Below are 25146 nucleotides of genomic sequence, written 5' to 3'. Positions count from 1 at the left end.
AAATTACAACATAAATTACTGTATGTCATATACATCTAATTGTTATTGTTAATGGTTTATATTGGACCACACTTATAATGCTTTAATGCTTGAATTAAAAGTAGAGCTTGGTATCATTTCTTTTTTTAATGGGTGTGCTGATACAATTCCCTGAGTTTTGGTACCAAAGAAAGCATTATTTAACATTCTTAGATAAGACAAATGACAGAATATACAAAAAAAAATTTCAGCACAATCTCTCGACCTCTTTTTTTATTATAGATGAGCCACTGAGATAATAAACCAATACCAATAAAACCAACTATAATAATAACAACAATAAACCAATAAAATACATTTCATTAAGTAAGCTGTACCATTAATTTGCAAACTTACTTGCAAAGTCAGGTCATAGCAGCACAGTTAGTGAGCAAAAACTTTGGTGCTTTCATATCCAGCTGTAGTTAAACAGAATCTGAAAATGTTAGTGGAGAGAAATCCCCTAAATGATGGCAGAGCTTCAACACAGACATCATATAAATCTCAAGACAACACAATACTGAAGATAAATTCATAATTAATGTTTAGGAAATAGATCATGTTTACTGATTTAAGGTAGTATTAAGAGTATGAGGGCCCAGATTATTTCTTCCATCATAATTATAATTTCTGTTAAACAGACAGCACAGGCGTCATTTAGCCTAGCCTCATTGAAATAAGTGGGGTGGACAAAATAATAGAAACACAGTTCACACCACAAACCACATCCCTCAAATTTACCACAAAGTTGATTTCACACCTCTCTACAAGATTTCGAAAAGCATTTATAGCAGGGCTGTTGTATTAGACTGCATTACTTTTAGCTTGGTGTTCTAATAAACATTTCATAAGCATTTAAATGTCTAAGTTTAGCTTTGTTGTCCTGATTTTAACCTGTATGTAAATTCCTGTTTTATTTTCCACTTAAAGTATTTTTTTCCAGTTCCAACACAGCTACAATACAATTTACAATGCATATGTTTCAATCTTTCCTTTTTCAGTTCAGGATTTGTTTTCGATGCCGAATTTCACTTTCGATGCCAAAGCATACAGTGACTATCCTGACTCATTGTTCGCCTATTCTGTGTATGTACATTAAGAGCAACAACAACAAAAAACCTACTGAAACTGAGTGGGATTCTGACCGCATCCAGTAAACACAGTGTAATAAACATAAACAGGCCAACACACCACCAACAGGTTGACCACAAGTGTCGATGTGAGGGGCAGTACGGGTACATTATCACCGGTGACCGTGGCCTGGAGGTCAGCCTGGAGAGCCCCTGTCAGGGGCAAACAGAGGGGGGGACCTCCGCTGCGCTCCGGGGCCGGACTGCACGTCCATGTCGGCTCTGACGTGTTCGCTCGTTTTACGACGGCGTGCTTACACAATGACAGTTTCCGTTAGTTTGACTTGCTAAATCGCGTTGATCAAGCGTTTTTTTTTTCGTTTCCACTTTGTGTTAAAACGACAATTTCACCATTTCGAGCCACCGATCGTTATCGATTTCTGCGGCAGATTCAGACAGAGCGGTTTTTTAGTAATAAGTACAAGCTGTACTTAAACTGTGAACCTCCAGCTCGAGGCCCAGCGGAGAGCTCGAGCGGCAGCCCCGAAAAGTTTGTTGTTGTCACGTGACGTGAGACGAATGTGGCGATAAAAGTTTGTTTAGATAGTAAAACTAGGTGGCGTACTACATTATCAAAACCAGCTGAACACCGACTTTCGCCGCAATGCCTCAACCAAAGCATCGAAAGATTGCTGTAATAGGTTACAGGTCGGTAGGTGAGTAAAGCGCACCAGGTCGTGCACAGCTAATGTTAGTTAGCTAGCTGGCTAACAGGCTAACGTCCTGGCTTTGTTTTCCCCTCCAGTCCTGTAACGCTGGATAATCTTTTGTTCGTGTTTCTGTGTGCTAGTCGTATTTGCTGAGCCTTTGGTCGCCAAACTACTCAGAAATAAACATCATCTTGACGTGTAGTTGTTGCCATGTGTTTGTAGTCGTAACGTGTTCCGTGAAAACAAAGTTAGCTCAGCCGGCGACATCCTGGTGTTGAGCCAAGTGGTGTGTGTCGAAACTTTCAGACTAACACGTCGAACATAGCAAACATGTAACGTTTATTATTTCAGGAAATCAACCTGTGGTCTTATATGACCTCTTAAAAGTGAACACTAGTTGTTTATATCTGAAAATGAATAACATGACCAATCAGGCGCCCTGACCCAGTGAGGACTTTCAGCTGTGGTAAAGAAAAAGCAAAACTTTGAGCGGAGTTTCCACTGCAGACGTTTTTTCTTCATCGCACTCTGTCACATAATGTACCCTGATAGCAGCCTTTCCCGAAAAATGGTGCTTCCATAGTTTTTAGATAAGCTCACGCCATTTGATAGCTGTGAACAAAACATACAGAGGATTTGGGCTCCAACTAACGACCTTTTTCTCGATCAATCGGTTAGTTTGGTGCATGAATTGTCAGAAAATGCTGAACATTTTTGATCACCGTTTCCTAAAATCCAAGGTTATGTCCTTAAATGTGTTGCTTTGCCCACAACCCAAATATATCCTGTTTATTGTTATGGAGGAGAAAAGAAACTAGAAAATATTCACATCCTAGAAGCTGAAAACTGAGAATTTGGATATTTTTTCCTAAAAAAAAATGACTCCAAGCGATTGATTATCAAAATAGTTGGCTATTAATTTAATAGCTGACACATAATTGAATATTTGCAGTTTTACAGGGGATTACACATGTTGATTGCTGTGTTAGTAGAAACTGTAGTGTTTATAGGTCTATCTGAAGAGCACCATCACCTGTCAATGTGTCAGTCCTCTGGTCTGGATCTAGTTTATCCTCTAACATCTAGTGTCAGATCTCAGTGCATCCAAATCACAGCTTTCAAAATGTATTGCTCTTTCTAAATACTACAGAGGCACCATCTTTGGCCATAGCTATCAAGTAAAGTATGATTTTAAAACATTTACCCTGACAGTGGAGCTGAAATTCCCAATCAGGTCACAGCATTTGGTTTAACACTTGACTGATAATTAAGTACAATTTTTTTCTTTTTTCCACGCTGACACACTATTTGTGTGTGTTACTCTCATGTGTTGTAATGTAGAGGACTGTTTATAAAGTTACTTATAACGTTGGATTAAAGCGGTAATAAGACCCCCATGTCATGCTTCTTTTTCCTGCACAGGAAAGTCATCTCTTACAATACAGTTTGTGGAAGGACAGTTCGTTGACTCCTATGACCCCACCATCGAAAACAGTATGTGTCATCAGTAGATTTTGTTTGTAATGTACTTCAGCAAAGAAACTTCTCGCTTAATTTGGAGAAATGTTGTGTAAAACTAGTTCATTCCTCTCTCCAGCCTTTAATAAAATGGTCAGCGTGAATGGTCAGGACTTCAATCTGCAGCTGGTTGATACGGCTGGACAAGTAAGTTGTTTATTTTGCATCATATCTGACCCTAAAGCACTAAACTCTTGGTTTTATATAACCTTAAACGTTGCTCGTATTATGACGTATCTGAAAGTGCCAGTTTTTTAGAGGCTGTAGTCTTGTATGACTGACTCCATTTGATAATGTGTTGTGTTTGGTAACAGTCACATATATCCAATGAGATTATAATACCTCCCCTCTGTCTGTAGGATGAGTACTCAATTTTTCCACAATCCCACTCAATGGACATCCACGGCTATGTGCTCGTCTATTCAGTGACTTCCATGAAAAGGTGAGTGGATGGTTGCCATATTCAATTACACTGGGTGCTTGTTTGCCCATTTCTTTAAGGAATTATCCTGAAGTTTAGGATTCTTTTCACTGGCAGCGTGTTCTAATAGTGCATTAGTAGTAAGAATCATGTAGGTTAAAGGTACATACTGACTACTTTCAGATCAATATCTAAAAGTGCTTTTGATGTCTGTCTCTGTTCAGTTTTGAAGTTGTGCAGGCTCTACACGACAAGCTGCTAGACATGGTTGGGAAGATTCAGTAAGTTTAGTTGGATCGTTTAATATTATACACCTTCAAAATTGTCATTTTTTTTGTTTTTCCAAATGATTTGTTTTTTTCCAACTATTTTTTTTTCCTTCTTTTTCAGAGTCCCAACTGTTCTTGTAGGGAACAAAAAAGATCTCCACATGGAAAGGTAATAAAGATCATTGAAAGTCTTCAGAATGCAAACAACAGATGTTGTTACTGTTAGATAAAAATAATGCTGATAAAGCTGTATGACTTTTTAGTGTCAAAATATCCTTTACCACTCAATATAGCTATATTATCATTAAAGACATTTTTAATTGATATATATTTTTAATGGCAAGCATTGTCTTTTGTGGTTTTGGCAGTGAAAGAAGGATAAATTAAGTGATACTCTGTACACTGTTGTCTATGTGCCCAAAGCCCAATGGTGACTTTTTTCCTCCGATGATTAATGTCCAAAACTATGAAACACCGATCAGTGAGCCACACCGTAGCACTAAACATGTTCCTTCATTCTGATGAACATCCCACGTACACCTCAGTGCTGCTGTAAATGCAAAAGCTGAAAATAGAATATTTCCAGCCTTATCATTAGAAAAAAGCAGCACATACTTTTCTCTCACACTATCAATCTTGGTATGACCCACTCAAACAATCCTTAAGAAGAGTGCTCTAAGTCAGCGTGTTCAATACAAATGTAGTTTTCTATTTTCGTCAAGTGAAGTTTCCATTCATTTTTCCCAGGGTTATCAAGCCAGAGGAGGGAAAGAAACTTGCTGATTCTTGGGGTGCTGCTTTCATGGAGTCCTCAGCCAAGGAGAATGAGGTAATGATACATATATGTTTGAATACAACCCATCGGCACAGTCCTTATTATTATTCCTGACACAGACTCACACTCATGACAATATTCCTGCCATGCAGACTGCTGTGGAGGTTTTCAAGCGGATGATTTTGGAGATGGAGAAAGCTGATGGAAATGCCCCCCCAGAGGAGAAGAAGTGTGCTGTGATGTAAACGTGTATCCAGGACATCCGTAAGCTAATTTGCTGAAGACAGGAGGCACAACTTCACCAGCTCGCCGATCACGACCTCACCGACACCAAGACACTGAAGTGGACCGTTTCTGCTCCATTGTGATACCAGATTGATTCACACAGGAAGGCAACTGCCCAGACAGTCGATAAACTATCCCACTAATTGTAACCGCAGGGAGAAGTTTCTTAGAGAAAGATTAATCTATTTTAGACAAAGAAGCAGCGTCAGTGAACAGGTTCTTCAAGTATTGAAATGTAATCTATGATGGGGCAAAATCTTGACTTTAAGTTCAGCAAAAATACTCAGAAAAAAATTATATTGCCAAACATATTGGTTCCTATGAAGTGCATCAACATTTTTCATGAACATATTATGATAACTACTTGTAAATCTGATGTTAGAGACATCATTGGCTTACATCTCGTAACTCTGTGAGTAGTTAACGTACAGATAGACTGAGGCTGGTATTATTTCGGCAGGTCTTTTTCAACAGTGATGGAGAGTCACAGTACACATTGCTTTAAATGTGGTGTAAAAATGTCAGTATTTCTCACAAATGGTGGATTTCCTCGAACACTCTGGAATGAAATTTCACCTAAGAAATTTCATTGTTTCACAGTTCTTCTTACTGTAATTTTTATCAACTCATCTTCAGGTACCTTTCATCAATGAACTCTTGAACTGGGTCTTCATGATGGACAAATCTTTGTGTATCTAACAACTCGCATTTTAAGCTCCTCTGCTAAGCAGATTAGTCCTCTTCCATTGTTTCTACAGTTTAATTTCTCCTTATTGACTGTAATAAAGATGTTATCTTATGGACAACCCTCAGAGAAATTTAGTATAGATATAATAGATCTTTGGTATTTACCAGTTATGGCCTTTTTATACTATATATATATATAGAGAGAGAATCTTAGAAATTGGTTTGATACCTTTGGTTATATCTTGAGTGGTGCAGGTTTGCTCTCCCTTCAATTCTTAAGTAGAATATATGGCTATAAGTGGGTTATAATTATGAACATTGTTGAGTTGCAATTTTTATAATTGCATTTTAACATTGTGTAAGACTATTTAAGTGGCTGAAGGCCACAGAGTTAGCTTAGTAATTTTTGAGCTCATGGTTTTGATTTGATGATTCCTGCAGGCTTGATAAAACCAAGCCAGGATGGCATGCAGTCCATTTAATTCATACCATGGACTTGCGTGATCACTGCCACATGCTTGAGATCCTTAATGACTTGTTTTTCTTAGATGCTCTAGCCTTTCAAGGACACGACACAAAGTGTCCTCATAATCCTCATGTTGTACCTGTAGTGGGTAATTGTAACTTTTTATCAAATGCTTTGCTGAGTTAAGTAGCTGATTGATGGGTGATTGATGATGGTTGAAGAGAAGCTGGTGATGCTGTGTCTTGTGCCTTACAGTTCTTCAAACTTCCTCATCTGCTTCCCTTCATGACTCAAGGTGCTCTTAAAGGGTTTTTTTTTCCTTCTGTTGACGTGATACCATGGTGCAGGCGGTGTTGTGCACCTGAACACCAATATGCCCTTGTGGATTAATGTTAATTCAGAAATCTTGCTGTAAACAGTTTTGTATATAAATAAATCTGTTACTCATTTGACGTGTCATTGTGCAGATTTTGGCTGCAGTATTTAGGTTTTTTTTAAAAAAGCAAGGTTGCCTATACAGTATAATACCCCATAAGGTAAGCATAGGTTTGATACACTGCAATCATTTGTAACTCCCCTTGCACGCTAAATTAACTGCATAAGAATATATAGGCATGCAGAGCACTTTAGTACGAGAGGTTAACCTGAGATTGTGGTGCGGTAACATTACGTGTTTTACGGTAACGCTACATGATTTACGGTTATAGCCATTCAAATTGCTCATTGCAAGTCGTAAGACCTGTGTGCTCTCCAGTAAACCAACCCGGCGACAGGAAGGCGATACGGCGAATGGAATATGGAGTGTGTAAGTTATCAAGCTAACTTTATCATGAATATTTGTTTAGTCTTCTAACAAAACCTCTCGACGAAGCGATCTAATGTGACTTTCCGAAGCATGCTAACAGCAGCAGCTAACTAGCTAATTCTAGGCAGAGTTACCATCAAGAGTAGGAAAGCTAACTTGTTTGTAATGTTTGTCTGCCGTCAAGAGGGCTCTTATTTTCACCTGTGGACAAACTGACTGTGGTTTTATCTCTGGCATCCGCGTACAATCATTACATAAACAAGATTGTGTGCCACAATGTGAACGTGACCTCGGCTGGCTCGTTAATGTCAACAGATTGTGACCCTCGTTAGCTTAATGCTAATGCTTCGCTAACGTTAAAACGTCACCGGTATTATGGTTTTGTTCAAAGTAAGTTCAGGCTCGTTGGTGTGATTCAGTTTGCATGTAGCATCAACAGCGACGACATTGTCAGTGAAATGAGAGCAGTTTTGTCAAATGAATCTTTAATGACAGCAGATAAAACTATCTTTACAACGTTTACTCAAGTAAACAGTCTGCTTAGCTAACGTTAAGGCTATTTAATGTTCGTTATCTGACTGCAGTATACGTGTATATTACTGTTCAGTTAGCTGACTTTACATCCCACTTTTGAAGTCCTATACGTCTGTCCTGAGTAGTAATACAGGGCAGCTGTTAGTGGGACTTTGGTTAATATACCTTGGCAACAACCCGATACATGGAAGGGTCAGTCCAGCTTTAGGATGCATGCACAGTTAACACTCTGCTGCGTAAACCATTTTACTTTATGTCGACCTAAATGTCCCAGTATCAATCTAAATATGACTGTTAACATTATTCATAAATATAACCATGTAAACGATTATTCTTAAATATTATGTCAATAGCCTCACTAATAATGACCTCAGTGTATTAGCTAGGTCGTGGATCATTAAGCCATGTTATGCAGGTGTTTTCATATTGACACTCCCTTATTTTGGAGGTCTAGAGAAACTGTATTTTGTCTTTTATCTATCCCTTGTCGTTTTATTTCAGATTCCAGTAACTATTGATGATCTTGAGGGCAAAAAGGACCCAGTTATAGAAGGTAAAGGACTTGCGTAAATCTTATGAGACTGAACTGAGAAACTGTGATATTTAAAAACATTGAACCAACATAGCATTGAACCCCCTTCCTTCCCTCAGACCCGGAGCAAAATGTTTACACCAGGTTTATGAAGTCCCACCGTTGTTATGATCTCGTACCTACCAGCTCCAAATTGGTTGTGTTTGACACATCACTTCAGGTAAAACAAGAGCTTTTTACCCAACATTGGAATCTATCTAGTATTAGCTAATGTAGGCTGAAACCTGTGGTGTGATTTTGATTTTACAGGTGAAGAAGGCATTTTTCGCTCTTGTTTCTAATGGGGTGAGAGCTGCACCTCTGTGGGATAGTAAGAAGCAGTGCTTCGTTGGTAAGGGTCATTTTCATTTTGCACACCTTCACTTTCTGTCAAAGAGAAAATTAAATAAAGTATTGACTCGATGTCCTCGTGTAACTCCACAGGTATGCTAACCATCACAGACTTTATTAACATCCTTCATCGCTATTACAAATCTCCATTGGTAAGACGGTGGCCACCAAATGGTTATAGTCCTTGACTTCTAAGATTAGCTGTAACATTAAATCTTTAAGGCATACTGCAGACTTACTTTGTCATAGGTACCTTTTTTAAACAAATATATTTTGATTTATTACAGAGTTCCTCTTAAAAATGTGAAACCCCCTCTCTCTGTATGATCCTTCAGGTTCAGATTTATGAGTTGGAAGAACACAAAATTGAAACATGGCGAGGTGAGTGTTTAATGAATATGTAATGTATTTCTTGTCATTTACCGTGATAATCTGGACAGTCTTGATCTATGTTGTTTTCATGTCTATAATAGAGGTGTACCTTCAAGACTCTTTCAAGCCCTTGGTCAGCATATCTCCAAATGCAAGGTAAGTTGTTTTATTTATTAATGTTCGGTTTGCGGTAGTTTCTCCAAATATCTACATTTTGTTGTTGGCGTCAAATGCTTTTTGGTGCTTGCTGATTGCTGGGCATGCAAAGAAAGGGCATCTGATGGCTTAGCCTGTGGCAGTAACTACTTAAAGTTGATATGTTTCCAGTAGATGTTGCTAAGGACTAACATTTCAGGCCTCAGTAATGCTCCTCCTTTTGACCAGAGTCTCTGTAAACAGAGGCAGACATCAAACACTTCCTCAAAATTAGTGGTGTTTACAAACCGCTTTTCTACAATTTTGTTATTAATAGAAAAATATTAATAACCTAATGAACTGATCCAATATTTCAGTTCCAGTTTTGTTCTTTAAAAGGAAGTCACTGTGTTTGAATCCACAATATTCACTGTATAAATGCTAAACTTAATCTTTAAGTTTTACTATTAGTAGAGTTACTATTAGTAACTTTTTCTTAGTGGTTTTTCCTTTCATTTATTAAAAATTCAGCTTATATAATGCGCTGTGTCCAAAATAATGTGACTAACGGTCTTAACTCGTTTGTGTCACAGTTTGTATGATGCCGTATCATCTCTGCTAAAGAATAAGATCCACAGACTGCCTGTAATCGATCCGCTGACAGGAAACACGCTCTATATTCTCACACACAAGAGGATTCTCAAGTTCCTGAAGCTTTTTGTAAGTCCCCTTTGGTCCCTTTCCTTTCTACCACTACATTATCTGCCACTGTGTGTTTTTTTTTTTTTTTTTTTGTTTGTTTTCTTTATTGCTTTTATTCTGATGAATGAACACTGCAGATGTTTAGCACAGAGTAAAGACTATTCGCTACTGTCAAGAAAACAGTATATTTTAAAACTATTGTGTAAAGACATTAAATACCCCAAAGTTCTAATCAAGTGTCCATAATTTTTCTGTTATTGTTTTCAGATATCAGAGATGCCAAAACCCTCGTTCCTGAGACAAACTTTAGAGGAACTGAACATCGGCACCTTCCAGAATATAGCAGTGGTCCGCACAGACACACCGCTGTACACAGCGCTGGGTATTTTTGTTGAGCAGCGAGTGTCGGCGCTCCCTGTTGTGGATGACAAAGGTCTGTCAGCTTGTTGAAATGACATCCTTGTTGATTTTGTATTAATGAACACAGACCTCATGGCTCTTGTTTATGTATTTATATGCTGCCTCTGTCTTACAGGTCGAGTGGTGGATATTTACTCCAAATTTGATGTCATAGTAAGTTTAAGGCTGGAACTTTTGCTTTGTGTTTTTCAGAACAGCTGCAGATACAATTTTGTTGATCAACCAGCTCTAATGTTGAGAGTTCAGTTGGCAGCATGAGAACATGTATGAAAAAAGACAATAGATATATTCCAAATATATATATTTTTTTAATGTTTCTAGAGAGGTAATTGACCCTTTTCATGTTTGAATGTGTTGGGCTGTCGCTGGTAGTGTTGCAAATCAATGAGCAGGACTGCTTAATGGCTAAACTTGTTTGGTATTTAATTCAGTGAATTGGCCACAAACTATTTTAATGTGCTATTTAAGGTTAAAAATGGTTTTTAACCACGAGGCTTGTGTTTATGCAGAACCTGGCAGCAGAGAAAACGTACAACAACCTGGATGTAACAGTGACCAAAGCTTTGCAGCACCGCTCGCAGTACTTTGAAGGAGTGCTGACGTGCCACAGACATGAGACCCTGGAGGCCATCATCAACAGACTGGTGGAGGCCGAGGTGAGAGCTGGATGTTACTGTGTGTCACCAAGTATCTGTCTGTTATGGCCGGGTTGTTGCCTGTTCCTTTTGGTTATTACTGTCATGAACTTTAGCCTATTATCAGAAGGGTCTAAAATATTTGTCAACACTTTAGTATCCTAAATCTTTATTGTCCTAAATAGAGGAACAAATTAAACACTAACTGAAAAATAAGGTAAGGCTTCAACCCTATTTTCTCCAACTTTGTTCAATAGAAACTCAATGATAACTTACAGGTTCTCTATACAACTTCCAGAACATTGCATTAATAAACTATTTATTATGCAAAAACTGTTAGTCAGGGCTGTTTTTCTGGGCACTTCCATGTCTACTTGTGAGTGATGCATCATGCCAGTGATGATGTTTGTTGAGCTGCGACCACTCGTCACGTTTGAGTTTGAATGATGTCAATAAAGAGACAAAAGTAACGTTGCTGTCCTCCCATGTGTCCTTCAGGTGCACAGGCTGGTGGTGGTGGATGAGCAGGATGTGGTGAAGGGAATTGTCTCCCTTTCCGATATTCTCCAGGCACTGGTGCTTACGGATGGAGAGGACGGTAAATACAGACCTGTAGCTGTCCAAGATTTTTGAGCTTTCACATAGAAATGCAGGAAGAATTTAAGTAATATTAAAATCATTCACATATGTTCTTAGACATGTTCATAGTAAACTTGAAGCTAATATTTGTTTTCTCTCTGTCCACAGGCACAGCCTGAGGAAGTAAGTCAAACAAGGAAAGGCTGCACTGTTTTAAGAGAAGGTCGGAGCAAAGGGAGAAAGAGAGCAGGCATGTGAGAGAGGAATTACAACAGTATATTGAAGTATCATCATCCATTTCCTGTAGCAGGGTTTCCTATATATTCACACATGAAGACTTCTCACTCGCTGCAAAAATATGAAGTTTTAGCAACCCAGCAATATAAAATTTTAGTAGTACAGGACATGTAGAAGCTCCTGTAAATCAAGCCAAATTCCTCATCACAAGAGCGCACTAGGAGAGATGTGAAAGCACAAGAGGCCTCTGAAGAGGAGCTGTAGCCTCTCAGGATGAGCGGGCATCATTCCCACCTCTGTGGCTGTTGTGCTGATCCACATAGAGGAGGACCATTAATTATGACTTTGATTACAAATGTGTTCCAGATACTATAAATCAAGTAATCAGTCAACAGCTTAAGGAAAACTGATTGACCAGTATTGCCTTATGTTGGCAGCATTTCATTTCTATAGTAAGGCTGAACTCTAAATGCACATAAAGCCTACATATTGGTGTTTTAAACACAGTGTAACTATGTCAGATCAGCGTTCGGTGTGTTGTTGTTGTTGTTCTGATACGTTACGACATTTGCCTGAGCCCTATTCTTTGTACATATAAGTGGTATGATGTTAACCGGCTGATATTATCTTATTACCATTTAAATGCAGGTGGAGGGTTGATTTGTAAATCATTTTTTAATCTTGAACAACCACGTTCTTCCAATTTTCAGTACATACTGATGGTTATATGGTTACTGAAGTATGTGTGTGTCATACATACAATAACTAGCTACATGCTCATCTTTTGCGTGGAAGGTGAAAAAATTATTTGCCCTAATTTATCATTCAAACATCAGACCCTGGAGATGATCAGTAGTCTGCACTGGCCAGTTATATTTGAAAATTATTTCAGTGAGCCAAGCCTCAGCTTCAGGACCTGCTGCTCCAAAAATCGCTCTGGATAAATTTAAGCCAGATTCACTGAACTGAAAAATGGATTCATGTCAGTGTGTTAAAGGAGAGCTCTTTTTGTTTTGTTTTTTTAAACTTTAAATATATTTTGGTGTCTAAAGTTTTGGACTTGGTCCAGTAGATCGCCTCAGCTGGCAGCCAAGAAAAGGGCTTTAAATGCTGTAAGGTAATCTCTGTGCCCACCAGAGTATGTCCACTGAAAGCGGTTGTTTTTCCCACTGACGGACTCAGATTGTTATTCGAAGCTTCAGACAACATTATGGAGAGGATCCCTACAGAGACGGACCTGCAAGATCCTTTTTGTTTAACCAGAAACAGACTTGATATCGCTCTCTTCAAAGCCACCAGTCTCGACTGACAAAAACAGTCATTGTGCCTTGCAAAACACGAGACTCTGTGTGACTTTATAAAGGGTTTGTTCAGATCTGAACTAAACCTTTTAAAACCAAAAACAAGCACTTTTAGTGGACATACTTTGAGCACAGAGAGCACCTGCCTGCAGTGATTATGTTGCAGACGTTGTAGCCTGTTTTTTCTGCTGCCAGCTGAAGCGATCAACTGGACCAGTTCCAAAACTTCCAAAACAGGGCTCTAAAAATAGAGCCCAGGTTTAAAAATACCTGAGTTCTCCTTTAACAATCAAGATACCACAGTTACCAATGTGCGAAGAATTCAAGGGCTCAGGTTTTAATCTGTTGTCTAACCAGGCGGCAAAGTAGCAAACCTGGAGGAGCACTTCAGGCTCCCAACACAACCTCACTGGTGAAGTCTGGAACAGCATTGATGAATCTGCTGTTGGAGACGGCCGTTTGTTGTGCTTTATTCTGTTTGAAAGCACAAGCTCTGGGTATTTATGGCTTGTATGTTTTGCCGTTTGTCTGTTGTCATGTATAACACAATTTTTAATGGATTGTACATTTTACCTTAGAAACCGCTTTTTTTTTTTTTTTTTTTCCTGCCTGTGTTGTTACCCACAATTTGGGTTTTGGCATTATTAATGTTAAAGGGATTTGCTTATTGCTTCAATGCTACACAATCCAAAAAGTGGTCCATCGCTTGAAAATTAATGGTCAAATTAACAGTTTTTGTTTTTGGTATTTTTACTTTTCTGATTTATATCTTTTTGGTGTGTTCTGTTAATGTCAGAACATCAAATGTTCATAGGTTCATCCGTTGTGTTTGTTGTGTTTGGGGAGACTCCATCAAACTCACTGAATACCAGCATCGTCACACTTCCTGTTTTGGATAACATGAAATTGAATGTGTACAACTGTATGTAAACGCACAGTTTTTGTACTAATCTGCATTGAGATTATAATTTAAAGGATGAGCAATAAAAGTTGTTTGAGTTCATTTTAAATGTTAGAATTGTTAAATGCATATTTCTTGTACGTCATCTCTAACCTTTTTCTACAGTTATTACATCTTCGTGCTCGGCTTCTACACCAGCTAGTCCTGAATGTTTATCTGCTGTTTGGTACATGTTAGGCAGAACGAAGTGAGTCTTAAAAGCTTTTTCTCCTGTAAACAACTACAAAAGGCTTCTAAAAACAGCACTGTGAGAGTGTTGGCAGTGAACAAAAACAGCAAAAGGCTGAAATGTCCTGTTAAACTGCTGAGCTTATCTGCAAGTTCTTGATTACAAATTATCCCTTTTGCGTACAAGAGGTCATGTGATCTATTAATATTTATAGTTGCTTTAACACTTTAAACACAAGGTTGGGGTTGGCTGAGATGGAAGACAATAAAGGAAAAAGACACCACATTGGAAAACAATCGTATTTATTCCTCTATATTAGAAGTTACATGGTTGACGTCCCAAAGGGGTTTTTACACAGTCGTCTCTTTGCCGTAACTGGACAGAGATCTGCGAGCTGTCACAACCTGCAGAATAAAACTTAATTTGTTTGGCTCACACCCTCCTATTCTTCCAGTGGGATACTTGGAGTAAAGTTTTAAAAACCTTAAATACATTATGCATTTTGTACATTGTAAGGCAGATACAATTTGACAAACACACCCCTTTAGTGTATCAATCCGGTTGACACTCAACCACATATCAAACAGTTAGAGCTCCCCAGTCTTTCATCTAGTGCAGTCTGTTCGTTCTTACAAACACCCTGTAAGACTAAAACAATACAGTGCAATGAGCGAGTGATTTTAAAATAAAAAGTATTGGTCAAACACATTTTTCAGACAGCGTTGAGACATTTCAGTAGTATTTAGTTTCAGTATTTCTTCTCCCAAAGAGAAGTTGGCTTCTCTTTACAGTTTTCCAGTCGGACGGAGTGTACAGCAACTGATTGGCATGATTTGTATAAACATTCTCATTTTCAGTGGTGTGATCTTGAACAAACACCGGAGGCCACGACCAGAAATGATTCTGAGAACAATTTGGTTTTAATGCTGTGAGGTCAGTAGTAGTGCACATGTGGCCTTCCAGGCGTTCATAGGGACTCACAGCATACAAATATAAATAACACGGGAAAGACTACACACTAACAGTACCTGCTGAGTTTACATACAGCTGAAGACAAAACGTAAAACATGTAGACTGTGATTTCTGACAATGTTAGCTTGAAAGAAACATATTTTTCACGTTGAGGAGGTATTGGATGGTGTACAAAAGGAGCTGTGAGGGGAAACATTGATTAAAAATCGAATACTGTTCTGCAGTAATATAGGGCTATAGGAGAAAGTCAACATAAGCAGTGTGTCTGACACGTACAGTAATGTTAATTCACAGGGCAGAAAGTAGATTGATACATAATCCTGTTTACAAACTGCAAGACAGAAGTCGTAGATTTTCTTCCCACCAACCAGTTTACAAGCTTCAAGCATCTAAAACGTATCAACATGTAATCAAATGTAACTGTTATATTTACACAAGTATCATCTTAAAAAGCTAGATTATGTGCAGTAGTTATACTTGGCCAGGGGAGATGTGCCCTGAGGGTAAAAGAACATTGGACATGCTTTGACAATATATAAAAAAAATGAACATAACATCACTCAGATTCCTGGAGTTAGTGTTTTTAAAAGGGATTTAAAAATATAACATGTTTGTCCTGTATTTAAGGTACAGTGGAAGTAGTACTGGCTACTGCAAAGGACGAAGGTTTACTTGAATGTGGTGTGTTTTTTCTGAAGGCCTGCAGTAACGTCGGCTCTCCTGGCAGGTTGTGGTCTGTGGGTTGGTCAGAAGACGGCGGTTGAATTCAGATTGGAAAACAACCATTTAAATATTCTACATGTAGCCTGGTGCTACGTGTGTTTTGTAAGAAGCGTCCCCATCTGAAGCCAGTGAGTGTGTCAGCGACGAAGATCAAAGACAAAACACACTGCGTCAAGTCGCTGGCAGCTGTTGCTCTGAAACGCTCTGCATTTAACCCTCCAACCTAGTGAAATGCATTTTTGCTTACTAATTCCTAAATGTGTATTTAGCTTAAAATGGTTCTAAACAGACCAAAAAAAAAAAGATTGGCAAGCAGAAGGAAATCCTGAGGTTTACAACAGCTTATGGGAAAGGCTCCAGGCAAGTGGTCCAAAGGCTAAAATCATGTTTGGCAAGTTGCCCTAATGCTCCAGTGACTTTGAAGCCTCAAAACACAAAATTGGCTGCATTTATAAACACTGTCCCAACTGCTTTGTACATGCCTACATGGTAGTGTAGTGTGCAGACAACTAAAGCACGCTGCCATAGCAGAACCAGATGGATTATTCTCTCCAAGATGTGCCTGTGTGCCGTAAGTGACACAGAGAATCCTGCACAATAGCCCCACAAACACCCATAAATTAATAGTAAGTCGATCAGGATCAAGTCTTTTAAATAACAGAGTAAGTAAAAATAAGTTAAAAACAACCTCCCAGCCGGCACCATTTCAAAGACAGAAAGAGCTAATGCTGTTTGTTAACTATCAAGCGACTGTGATCAAAGAGACTGAGGAAATATCAGCAACTGATTTTCAAAATGTTCACTGGTTAATTACATGTCCCGTCATCAATTGCATACAAGTACACAGGAAATCCAAGGATCCTTGTTAGTACGGAGCGTAGAGAGGAACAAAAAGGTTCAGGTAGGGCAGCGGTAGCTGAGGACAAGACAGGAAAGGTGTTCTTGGTAGTTTGGCTGGGTAAGCGAGGTAGGGTTTGTCAGAAATCAAGTGGCTTTAAAACTGGCAGGAGTGTCTATGGAGTAATATTTTACAAGGTGCGACTCTCCATCTTGTTCTCACACTCTGCGGGTTCTCTGTAGAAGGCCCGGTCCCTTCCTCTCGCTGTCCTACAATCTGGACTCGGGCTCCGCTCAGTGCTCTTTCTCAGCGCTCTGCTGACTCAGCTCAGACTTTAATGTCCTCCTGAATGCTGAGCTGCGACAGGGTCTTTTTGATGCGCAGGGCCGTCAAGCGGGCAGCTCCATTAGCATACCAGCACTCCCTCATGATTTTGCCCATAACCCGCAAGGCCTGCAGCAGCAGGGGGAGGAAGCATATGAGGGTTCAGAGTTTACACTGTAAATGATGATGTGGATGATGATGACAAATGTAGCTCAATTAGTCTATGCACAATATTCAAAGGCAAGTACAAGCACTATTCAAGTTGATCTACTCTCTCTACTCAGCGGCTATAAAGCCCAGGATGTCGGCATATCTTTTGTACTCAGGTCTCTCTTGCAAAAGAGATGTTGACCTCTATGAGATTACCTGATTGAATAAAGGTTGTGTACATAAATGAGGGAATATGTTCTGGAGGAATGGTGTTCATCCCTCTAATAGAGTTTCACAGACTTTGAAAGGAGCACTGAGGCTGCTCAGGAGACTTGTGGAGGCCCAACTCCTTACTAAGACACTAAATGTTAGTTGTATTTGATTTGTCCCCCATCTGAAGACATGTACTGAACAAGACACTTTACTGTTATTAGAAAAATAAACTTGTCAGTGGTCTCTGGTGAACAGAGACACTGTTTCTAAATTGTCCACCCATTACCCTCTCAGTTTAAGGATAAATGCAGATCTTAAATAGTAGCAATAGTTAGTTAGTGTTATTGTTAGTTTGTTTTTTACCTCATAGCTCTGCCACCAATTTGGGATGTTTGGTCGTAGCTTTTGGTCACACACCACCTTTCTCATCTCCTCTATGGCCGGGTCAGAAGGTACCAGGTCATAGTAGGGCAGCTGGTACTCTTCATGGATACCTGATAACACAGAACGATGTTGAGGTCAGATCAGCGCTGCGATCTTGGTTTTTAACACTGATTAAAGAAAAAACAAACAACACAGGTCGAGTATCCAGAGTAAAAACAAAAGAGTCTGACCTCCACTATTACAGCGGCGTGCGATCTCCCAGTAGACCAGCCCCAAAGCATAGATATCAGCACATTTGAACGAGTCGAAGTGTCTCATGTTGATGGTCTCATCCAGGACCTCTGGAGCCATGTATCTGTGAGAGGTAAAACAATCCAAGTTTGTAATGATGCACAGAATTAAAGGATGTTCTGGGAAAGGTGTCAAAGATATCTGTGAGAAAGGACGGCGAGCAGCAGCAGGTGTGTATGCCGACACGGACCTCTTGGTGCCCACTCTTTGATTGGGCGCAATGTCGATGGTGTCTGTGGCGGAGTCGTGACGGACGGCCAAGCCCAGGTCAGCGATGGCGCAGGTGCAGTTCTTCTTCACGAGGATGTTCTTGGACTTCAGGTCTCTGTGGGCGATGCCCGGCTTCCCTAAAAGCGCATAAATGAACATGACACTTGTGAATTCTTAACTCAAGTTAAGTAATTTATTCAAGTTATGCAATTTTGCAGTTGTGGGCATCATTTTGGTTGATAAAAATAGAAAACACTCCACTGTGCTCGATTTCCATAAGAGCTAGTTAAGCAGAGTAGTGAAGTAGTACTAGTTAGAAGGACAGCTAGTAGACCTCTAAGTTTCATTAGGTGGTTATTAATACTTCCACCAGGGAGGTTATGTTTTCTGTGCCGTTTGTGTTTGTTGGCAGGATTACAGAAAAACTACTGGCCCGGTTTTCATGAAACTTGGTGGAATGATGCAGCATGGACCACGGAGGAGCCCATTAACCTCTGGAGAGCATCCAACTCTAGCAAGCAATAATACTGACTATGGTGCAGCGTAACTAAACATACAACCAAACAGTTTCTTGACATCATTTTTCTAGTTTTGGAATTACATCCAGCCAGATAAATTGGTTGCACTTTTAGATTTGTACATCACAGAAGACTGAACTACTGGCCTTGGCGGAGGTCTGCGCTCTCCGAGTGCCCCTTTAGTTACTTATTTTAGATGTTAGCAGTAAATATTGTCTTATGTTTGTTATGTCAAACTGTACATGACCATAACAAGAGTTAAACATGATGAGAACTTACAACTTTGATATGATTTCCCTTGGCCATACCAAAGGAATAAAGTATAATATATAGGTTGAAAACCATTCAATTAATGACATTTAAAAAATCAGAACACTTTCACTATTTATTTATCTTTTCTATTGCATAAGCTGTCATCTTCATTAACAGAAGTATATCTTCAAGAACATAATCTCTCTATTTTTCTGAGTCTCTAGTTTGTTTTCTCTTTTTATAAACAGGAAATTATGGGAAATGTTACACACCTATTTTATTAACTACTTAATTTAGTTTTTTTGTGTGTAACATGTAATCAAATTCTGCATACTGTTGTGACATATACTATTTTATGACTCAGTTCAATTGCATCAGAGTTTTGCAATAGATTGCAAAGGTCAGTTGTCAACATGAGAGGCTTTGTGCCAGTCTGAGTGAGGGAGGAAACATTAGGAACATGTTTCTTTTTTTTAACTATTAGTGCTAAAACGCTAGACTTTAATTAAACATTCTTTTAATCACAAAGACGTGTAGACCTGCTAAGATCAAACAATTCAAAGGTGGCAAATGCTTTGCCCAGGCCTGGGGTGTATTCGATGAGTCTTTTCTGTGGCTTTGGTAGAACATTGAAGAGAACCTGTGAATATCATACTGATTAGCACAGAAACGGCCAAACACAACATGTGTTAGCTGGTTCATCTTCCAGGTGGGAGTGTCACCATCACCTTTATCGAAGGCGGAAGCCAGGGAAAAAAAAGAAGCATGCTTAAATACAAATTTATACATATATACATTTATACAATCATTACCTTGTGTTCCAAGAATCTCCATGTGCAGATGTGCGAGGCCGCTGGCAGCTGATAGTGCCAGTTTGATCATTCCTTCGGTGTTGACAGAGTAACGGTTTAGGTAGTCAAACAGGGAGCCGTGCTCATGGTAGTCTGACACCAACCACAGCTGGGTCCATGTGCCATTATCTGGGCAAGACACAAGTATAGACATACCCCAAAAAGAAAAACGTTACTTGAGAATAATGAATTATTACAATAAAAACACATTCATCTATACCTTCAGCTGTAAATTTTTGATCTACTCTAAGACTACAAAAGGAAACATGTTGTGATGTGGCAGGTTTGCACCTTTGTTGTCAGCGGCTATAAAGCCCAGGATGTTTTCATGGCGGAGCATGATGGTCTGATAGATTTCAGCTTCACGGAACCAGGAGCGCTCCTCTCTGGAAGAGAAGATCTTCACCGCCACGTCACCGCCCCTCCAACGTCCTCGCCACACCTCCCCGAAACGCCCTTTACCAATGATCTCTTGGAGGACAATTGTTCTGGCCACGGTCCGCTGAACAAACAGAGGCAGACCTGCTCAGAAAAGATGAGAACAGAGGAGAGTATATAAATGTGATCTTAAAAAAAGACACAGAATAAACGACATCAGTTCTGGCCTGCAGCTATGTTATCACGTCGTGCACTGACCGGAGCCTGAGCCAGACGTGGACAGATCGTATATGAGGTCCTGCAGGGTCCTGTCTTTGGCCAGGTAGAGGTGGTCACAGGAGGGGTCCTCTACCTCCAGCCTCTGCCTGTGGCTGTAGGCCCTCTGGTGGTACTGATACAGGAACACACCCACCAGCAGCAGCAGACACAGTAGGAACAGCGGCCCTGCAATCACAGCGACTAATTCCACCAGCCCCCATGTCCCACCTGGGCCGTAGCCTCCCCCCAGTCCTAAATGAGTTGTAACTGAAAAGAAAGCAGAAGAGAATTAAAATTCAACATCTGGCACTGAGTACACACGTGAGACAGATTCCATGATTGTAAGACTGAGTCAAAATTTGACTGCATTGACTTCTATTGATAATTCCCTTTTATTCAACAAAGAAATGCTAAATTATCTACTCTGAAAGGCTTTTACTGTGAGAAACAACATAGTAAAACTGTTAACTGTCTGCCTATTCTCTCTCAGTGCTTTGTCTTTCTAATGCCCTAGTTGAGTTTCTCCTCAACTCCACCCTTGATTTATTTTCTAGGTCTTTGAGGTTATTTGTGTTCAAAATCCTTATAGCTGGTTCTAGCATAAATCATACTGGTACCATAATCACTTGAAGAACACCAAACATGCATGCTGTAGAAAGGAAAGCTTTGTAATTTTACCATATATATATATATATATATATATATATATATATACACATATACACATACACACACATATTTCATACAGTATTACACAGTTCACACTTTTGATGAGGGACCACACTCTATGTGTATGTGAGCCAGCAAACAGATCAGGGCAACTTCAGGTTGAAATATTAGTCTTTTTGTTTATAGTGGGCTTCTAAAGTGCTGCTTTTTGGTTAAAAGCTTCATATGAACTTGCGGTTTTTGTTCATACCAGGGAAGGATACTGTCAACAATCTGCTGTAATAACAGTCCCACACTGACACTCTCCTCACACGCTAGGCAAAATATTCTAGGACACTGTACAAAACTCCACAGGAAACACTTTATCTTCTGAGGAACTATGAGTCACCAGAGCGTGCATGAAACTCTTCACAGGCTCTGAGATGCTTTGGGATAACATTACACACAATGAATAAATGCATGTTTTCAGACCTTTGTTATTGAACAATATGCACAGGACAATGTATTGTATGCTCTTGACTGGGGTTTGCTCATTCACTATGCAGGTGTGTTGTACTCTAAGTGAAGACATGATTATTTTGTGCATTTCCTCCAAGCTGTGTGATGGCTATACAGTACATCTGTGTTCACATTTAATGTACAAAAAAATAAACTTAAAAAAGGTCAAACACCCAGTGATAGCAACCAGTGTCACTGATCATAGTGTACAAGCTGTGTGATACTTCATGGTTCTCACCTGAGGGTACCTGCAGGTCAATGCTGTTGCAGTAGTCAGTGTAGCAGCAGTGGATGTTGAGCAAGCCTTCTGCGCTGAGGCAGTAGAACGGCTGTCCAGGGGGCACCAGCTTGTCCCGTGTGATGCAGATACGGATGTGCTGCTCCTCGCCATCAATGAAGGAAGTGGATGCCATACAGGCTCCATCGGTCTCACACTGGGAGCCGGTCTTCTCACACAGGGCAGTAGTGCAGTTACACCACAGAGCTGCACAGATGGAACAGAGTACGAAACACAGTGTGAAAAATAATAGTTTAATACTAAACTGTCTGCAAGCATTGCAAACAAATACTGCGTGTGCAAAGTGTGAATATTTTGTTACAAAACATCTACAGTAAGTGAAATCTTTGAGTACTTTACATATTAGTACATTATTTTCTATTCAGCTGTGGAGGAATTTACAGCACACCGCCTGTGCAGTAGAGGGAAGTTACAGCCAATACTAACCGTAGGCATAACATCAAAAGCTTTAGATTTACAAACAACAAGGAACATATCCTTACATGCAGCCCCAAAACATAAAGGACAATAACTAGTAAATATTCTGTCAGTGATGAACTGCTATTGTGGTTTCTTTAGGATGACTTCTCAGTTTTTTAGTTGCTAAAAATGATTAATTTGGTTTGTGTGAGACCTGTGTGAGGCAGCTACTTGATGAGGTTTGAGAGAAAACCTTTGCAGCAAAATTTCAAGTACTAAGCGAAAGTGTTTTTGATGACTAATGTCCTGCAAAGACAAGCTAGAGAGGTCAGGAGAGAGAGAGAGAGAGAGAGAGAGGCAGAAGATGGCACTGGTGAGGTCAGGAAGTAGAGGAAGTGTTTGAGGTGGGGTGTGTTAGGGCGGCAGGGGCTTTGGGAGGATGGGTGGAGAGTTTATGTGAGGGCATGTAGGAGTAGAGATTAAATGATCAGTTGTGACTGTAATTTGTCTAACAAGAAACCGAGACTTCCTCCCTGAAATTCAGTAATGTTATTAAGACACAGACATGATGTGACATTCCAGTAATTTCCAAAAAGCCCCCCGGTGGGTTCTCCACAGAAAATGACCTTGCTTGATCCTGTGTGCTGGATGTGTTTGTTAAAAAACCCACACACATGCAGCCGGACTTCAGTGTCATCTGCGTCAGGCAGGAGAAATGTAGAGTTGATGCGTTACAACATCTTTTCTGTGGTACTGACTCACGCAATGTCAACACCTACTTGGCAGATGCTGGTTGTCAAATACAAGAAACAAAACAACTAGACCAGAAATAAGGAAGATAAACGCTGACTAAACATGTAATGAGACAGACTTTATTTCAGACTTTCCATAGCTATGAAAATAACAACTCTAATCCACGTTGGGCTGATTGTTTCAAAATCACAAAGGAGGCCTCAGAGAATAAAAGAGTGGGAATCCTCCATGCCGAAATACAGCCAATACTGACCACTGCAGTTCAATCCTGGTAAAAAGGCAACAGTAAAGTACATAAAGCTCATTTCACCACTAGAATTCAGCTGCTCTGTCACCTTTGCTGCAGTTTTTCTGTTTTCAACCAGAGCACAATGTTTGTTTGACACCACAAACAACAACTTCATGTTCCATGCCTTTAAAATAAAGAGGAAAAGAAGTAACATCTCAATACAGCAGACTGTGTAGGGATGTAGAGAAATGGCTTGTATCACTGTTAAGATGTGTTAGTAGCACTATTACAGAGACTGCACTGACTGAGGAAAAGAGAGGGAGCAGTTTCCACATTTCTTGACATGATTTTGTCCCCAAAGTTGTGGGTTTTGATGATTTGTACCTTTTCATGACAAAAATTGTCAACTATTTACATTGTGGCATGTGTTCCTTTAATATCTGTTTCTCTGTCCGTCAATATCTGTTTCTGATGATAGACTGATTGATTTGAGAGAAAATAAAACCAAAATTATATCAGTCATTCTTCAAGCAAACACACCAAAGATTATCTAGTTTCCACTTCTAAAATGCGAGGATTTGCCACTTCGTGGAAAAATGTAATCTCTTTTTTTCCCTGTCTTATAATACCCATTTCCCCACTATTTTCTGAGGACTAACAGATTAAAAAAAAAGATAAATTAATTAAGGAGATAGTCTGCAAAGCCCTACATCCATAACTTAAATCAGTAAGTAAGGATTTCTTTAAAGACATTCCATCAAATAAGCCCCACAAGTTATTAACCTACTGTTTAATATAATCCAATTTACTATACATAAAAGTGAAATAATGGAGATGAAACTATCTTAGACATTGAGTGCAAACACCAGACTCCAAATCATAAACAAACTGTGAAATAATCTACCATCACATAGAAGGAAACTTAGTATAATACACCATATTAACAAGCGTGTATTATCTATCTTTATAGCATCACTGTAAAAAAGAGTTTCATCTCCATATCTGAGTCTGGATGCAGTAGATATCAGATTACTAGTGTGTTGCCTACGATTAATCTGAGTACATGAACATTTGAGCTCTCTGAAAGCTTGACACACGCAGTAATATAAATCCTCATGGCACCATTATCTAACTTCAGGTCCACCGTCTCAATGGATAGCATTACTGTCACGCAAACAGATAATTAATCATTTTAGCTGTGTAACAGCAAACAGCAACAGTAAAATGACCAGTACTACAAAATGTGCTGTCCATGCAGGAGTAGCTCTGTTTACAGTAACAGCACTCACTGAGCTGTCAGTCCACGCGCCCCAAACACACCTTTAAACTGCTGTTTCAGACTAGCTTCACTAGCCCGACAGCGACACGGAGACGGTGAGACACCTTGTGTTTGCTACATTTACGTTAAAGCCGTTTAAATAACATCCATGTCTGTTAAAACGAAGGCTGACCTGGTTTCCAATCTATGGGTCAATGCATTTTGTCGTTAGGCTAAACTAGCTAACGTTAGCTAGCAGCTAGCTAGCGTCGGCTAGCTCCACAGTCCTTCGCCTCGATGCTGGCAGCGGCACTGAGCCCCGTGAACAAAAACAAAACAATTAGTTACTCACCCTGGCAGCCTCTGTACAGGACGGCCTGAACAACCACGACGGCTAAGGAAATCCGCAGGTTAGCCATGGTCAATGAAGTCCCGGCTCATCGCATTAACGCGTTTAGTTAGCTAACGTTAAGCTAGATGTGGCGAAGCGTGATGATGACAGCTAACCAGGCTGTCAGTGCTCAGAGGTAGTTTACTAACATACTCCACCAGCAGGCAGCAGCACACAGAGAGAGAGAGAGGGGATTAAAGAGAGCTATCCATCTATCTATCTATCTATCTATCTATCTATCTATCTATCTATCTATCTATCTATGTTAATGGTGAGGATAAACTGTAATCCTGGATGT

General features: G+C 39.6%; 3 protein-coding genes across 3 annotated transcripts; 2 read left to right on the top strand and 1 right to left on the bottom strand.

Moving 5' to 3' along the window:
• Positions 1 to 1393: 1393 nt before the first annotated feature.
• LOC139216587 (GTP-binding protein Rheb-like) lies at positions 1394 to 6668 on the top strand. Its single transcript, XM_070847755.1, has 8 exons — positions 1394 to 1804; positions 3221 to 3292; positions 3396 to 3463; positions 3676 to 3758; positions 3962 to 4018; positions 4128 to 4175; positions 4754 to 4835; positions 4934 to 6668. Exons 1-8 carry the CDS (start codon positions 1753 to 1755, stop codon positions 5024 to 5026), a joined length of 555 nt encoding a protein of 184 aa, XP_070703856.1. The 5' UTR covers positions 1394 to 1752; the 3' UTR covers positions 5027 to 6668.
• Positions 6669 to 6943: 275 nt separating this feature from the next.
• Positions 6944 to 12272, top strand: prkag1 (protein kinase, AMP-activated, gamma 1 non-catalytic subunit). Its single transcript, XM_070845851.1, has 13 exons — positions 6944 to 7024; positions 8060 to 8111; positions 8210 to 8310; positions 8400 to 8481; positions 8574 to 8632; positions 8816 to 8861; positions 8954 to 9008; positions 9581 to 9707; positions 9957 to 10122; positions 10225 to 10262; positions 10619 to 10765; positions 11243 to 11342; positions 11492 to 12272. Exons 1-13 carry the CDS (start codon positions 7016 to 7018, stop codon positions 11500 to 11502), a joined length of 993 nt encoding a protein of 330 aa, XP_070701952.1. The 5' UTR covers positions 6944 to 7015; the 3' UTR covers positions 11503 to 12272.
• Positions 12273 to 14276: 2004 nt separating this feature from the next.
• LOC139215006 (activin receptor type-1B-like) lies at positions 14277 to 24969 on the bottom strand. Its single transcript, XM_070845850.1, has 9 exons — positions 24810 to 24969; positions 21759 to 22004; positions 20354 to 20620; positions 20009 to 20239; positions 19679 to 19846; positions 18077 to 18233; positions 17826 to 17950; positions 17575 to 17705; positions 14277 to 16977 (listed from the first exon to the last, which is right to left on the bottom strand). Exons 1-9 carry the CDS (start codon positions 24874 to 24876, stop codon positions 16852 to 16854), a joined length of 1518 nt encoding a protein of 505 aa, XP_070701951.1. The 5' UTR covers positions 24877 to 24969; the 3' UTR covers positions 14277 to 16851.
• Between the last annotated feature and the right edge of the window lie 177 nt (positions 24970 to 25146).

Source organism: Pempheris klunzingeri, chromosome 2 (assembly GCF_042242105.1).
Source record: "Pempheris klunzingeri isolate RE-2024b chromosome 2, fPemKlu1.hap1, whole genome shotgun sequence".
Classification (NCBI taxonomy): Eukaryota; Metazoa; Chordata; class Actinopteri; order Acropomatiformes; family Pempheridae; genus Pempheris; species Pempheris klunzingeri.
Note: the sequence above shows the minus strand (reverse complement) of the source record. Positions and strands in the feature narration are given on the sequence as shown.

Excerpts from the sequence above, each read along its gene's own strand:
- LOC139215006 (XM_070845850.1), bottom strand. The coding sequence starts at position 24,876 with ATGGCTAACCTGCGGATTTCCTTAGCCGTCGTGGTTGTTCAGGCCGTC. Across the intron at positions 20,621-21,758 it reads TGACCTGCAGGTACCCTCAG|TTACAACTCATTTAGGACTG; the intron begins GTGAGAACCATG and ends CTTTCTTTTCAG. Across the intron at positions 19,847-20,008 it reads TATAGCCGCTGACAACAAAG|ATAATGGCACATGGACCCAG; the intron begins GTGCAAACCTGC and ends TGTCTTGCCCAG.
- prkag1 (XM_070845851.1), top strand. Across the intron at positions 8,112-8,209 it reads AAAGGACCCAGTTATAGAAG|ACCCGGAGCAAAATGTTTAC; the intron begins GTAAAGGACTTG and ends TCCTTCCCTCAG. Across the intron at positions 10,263-10,618 it reads ACTCCAAATTTGATGTCATA|AACCTGGCAGCAGAGAAAAC; the intron begins GTAAGTTTAAGG and ends GTGTTTATGCAG.
- LOC139216587 (XM_070847755.1), top strand. The coding sequence starts at position 1,753 with ATGCCTCAACCAAAGCATCGAAAGATTGCTGTAATAGGTTACAGGTCG. Across the intron at positions 3,293-3,395 it reads TGACCCCACCATCGAAAACA|CCTTTAATAAAATGGTCAGC; the intron begins GTATGTGTCATC and ends TCCTCTCTCCAG. Across the intron at positions 4,176-4,753 it reads AAAGATCTCCACATGGAAAG|GGTTATCAAGCCAGAGGAGG; the intron begins GTAATAAAGATC and ends CATTTTTCCCAG.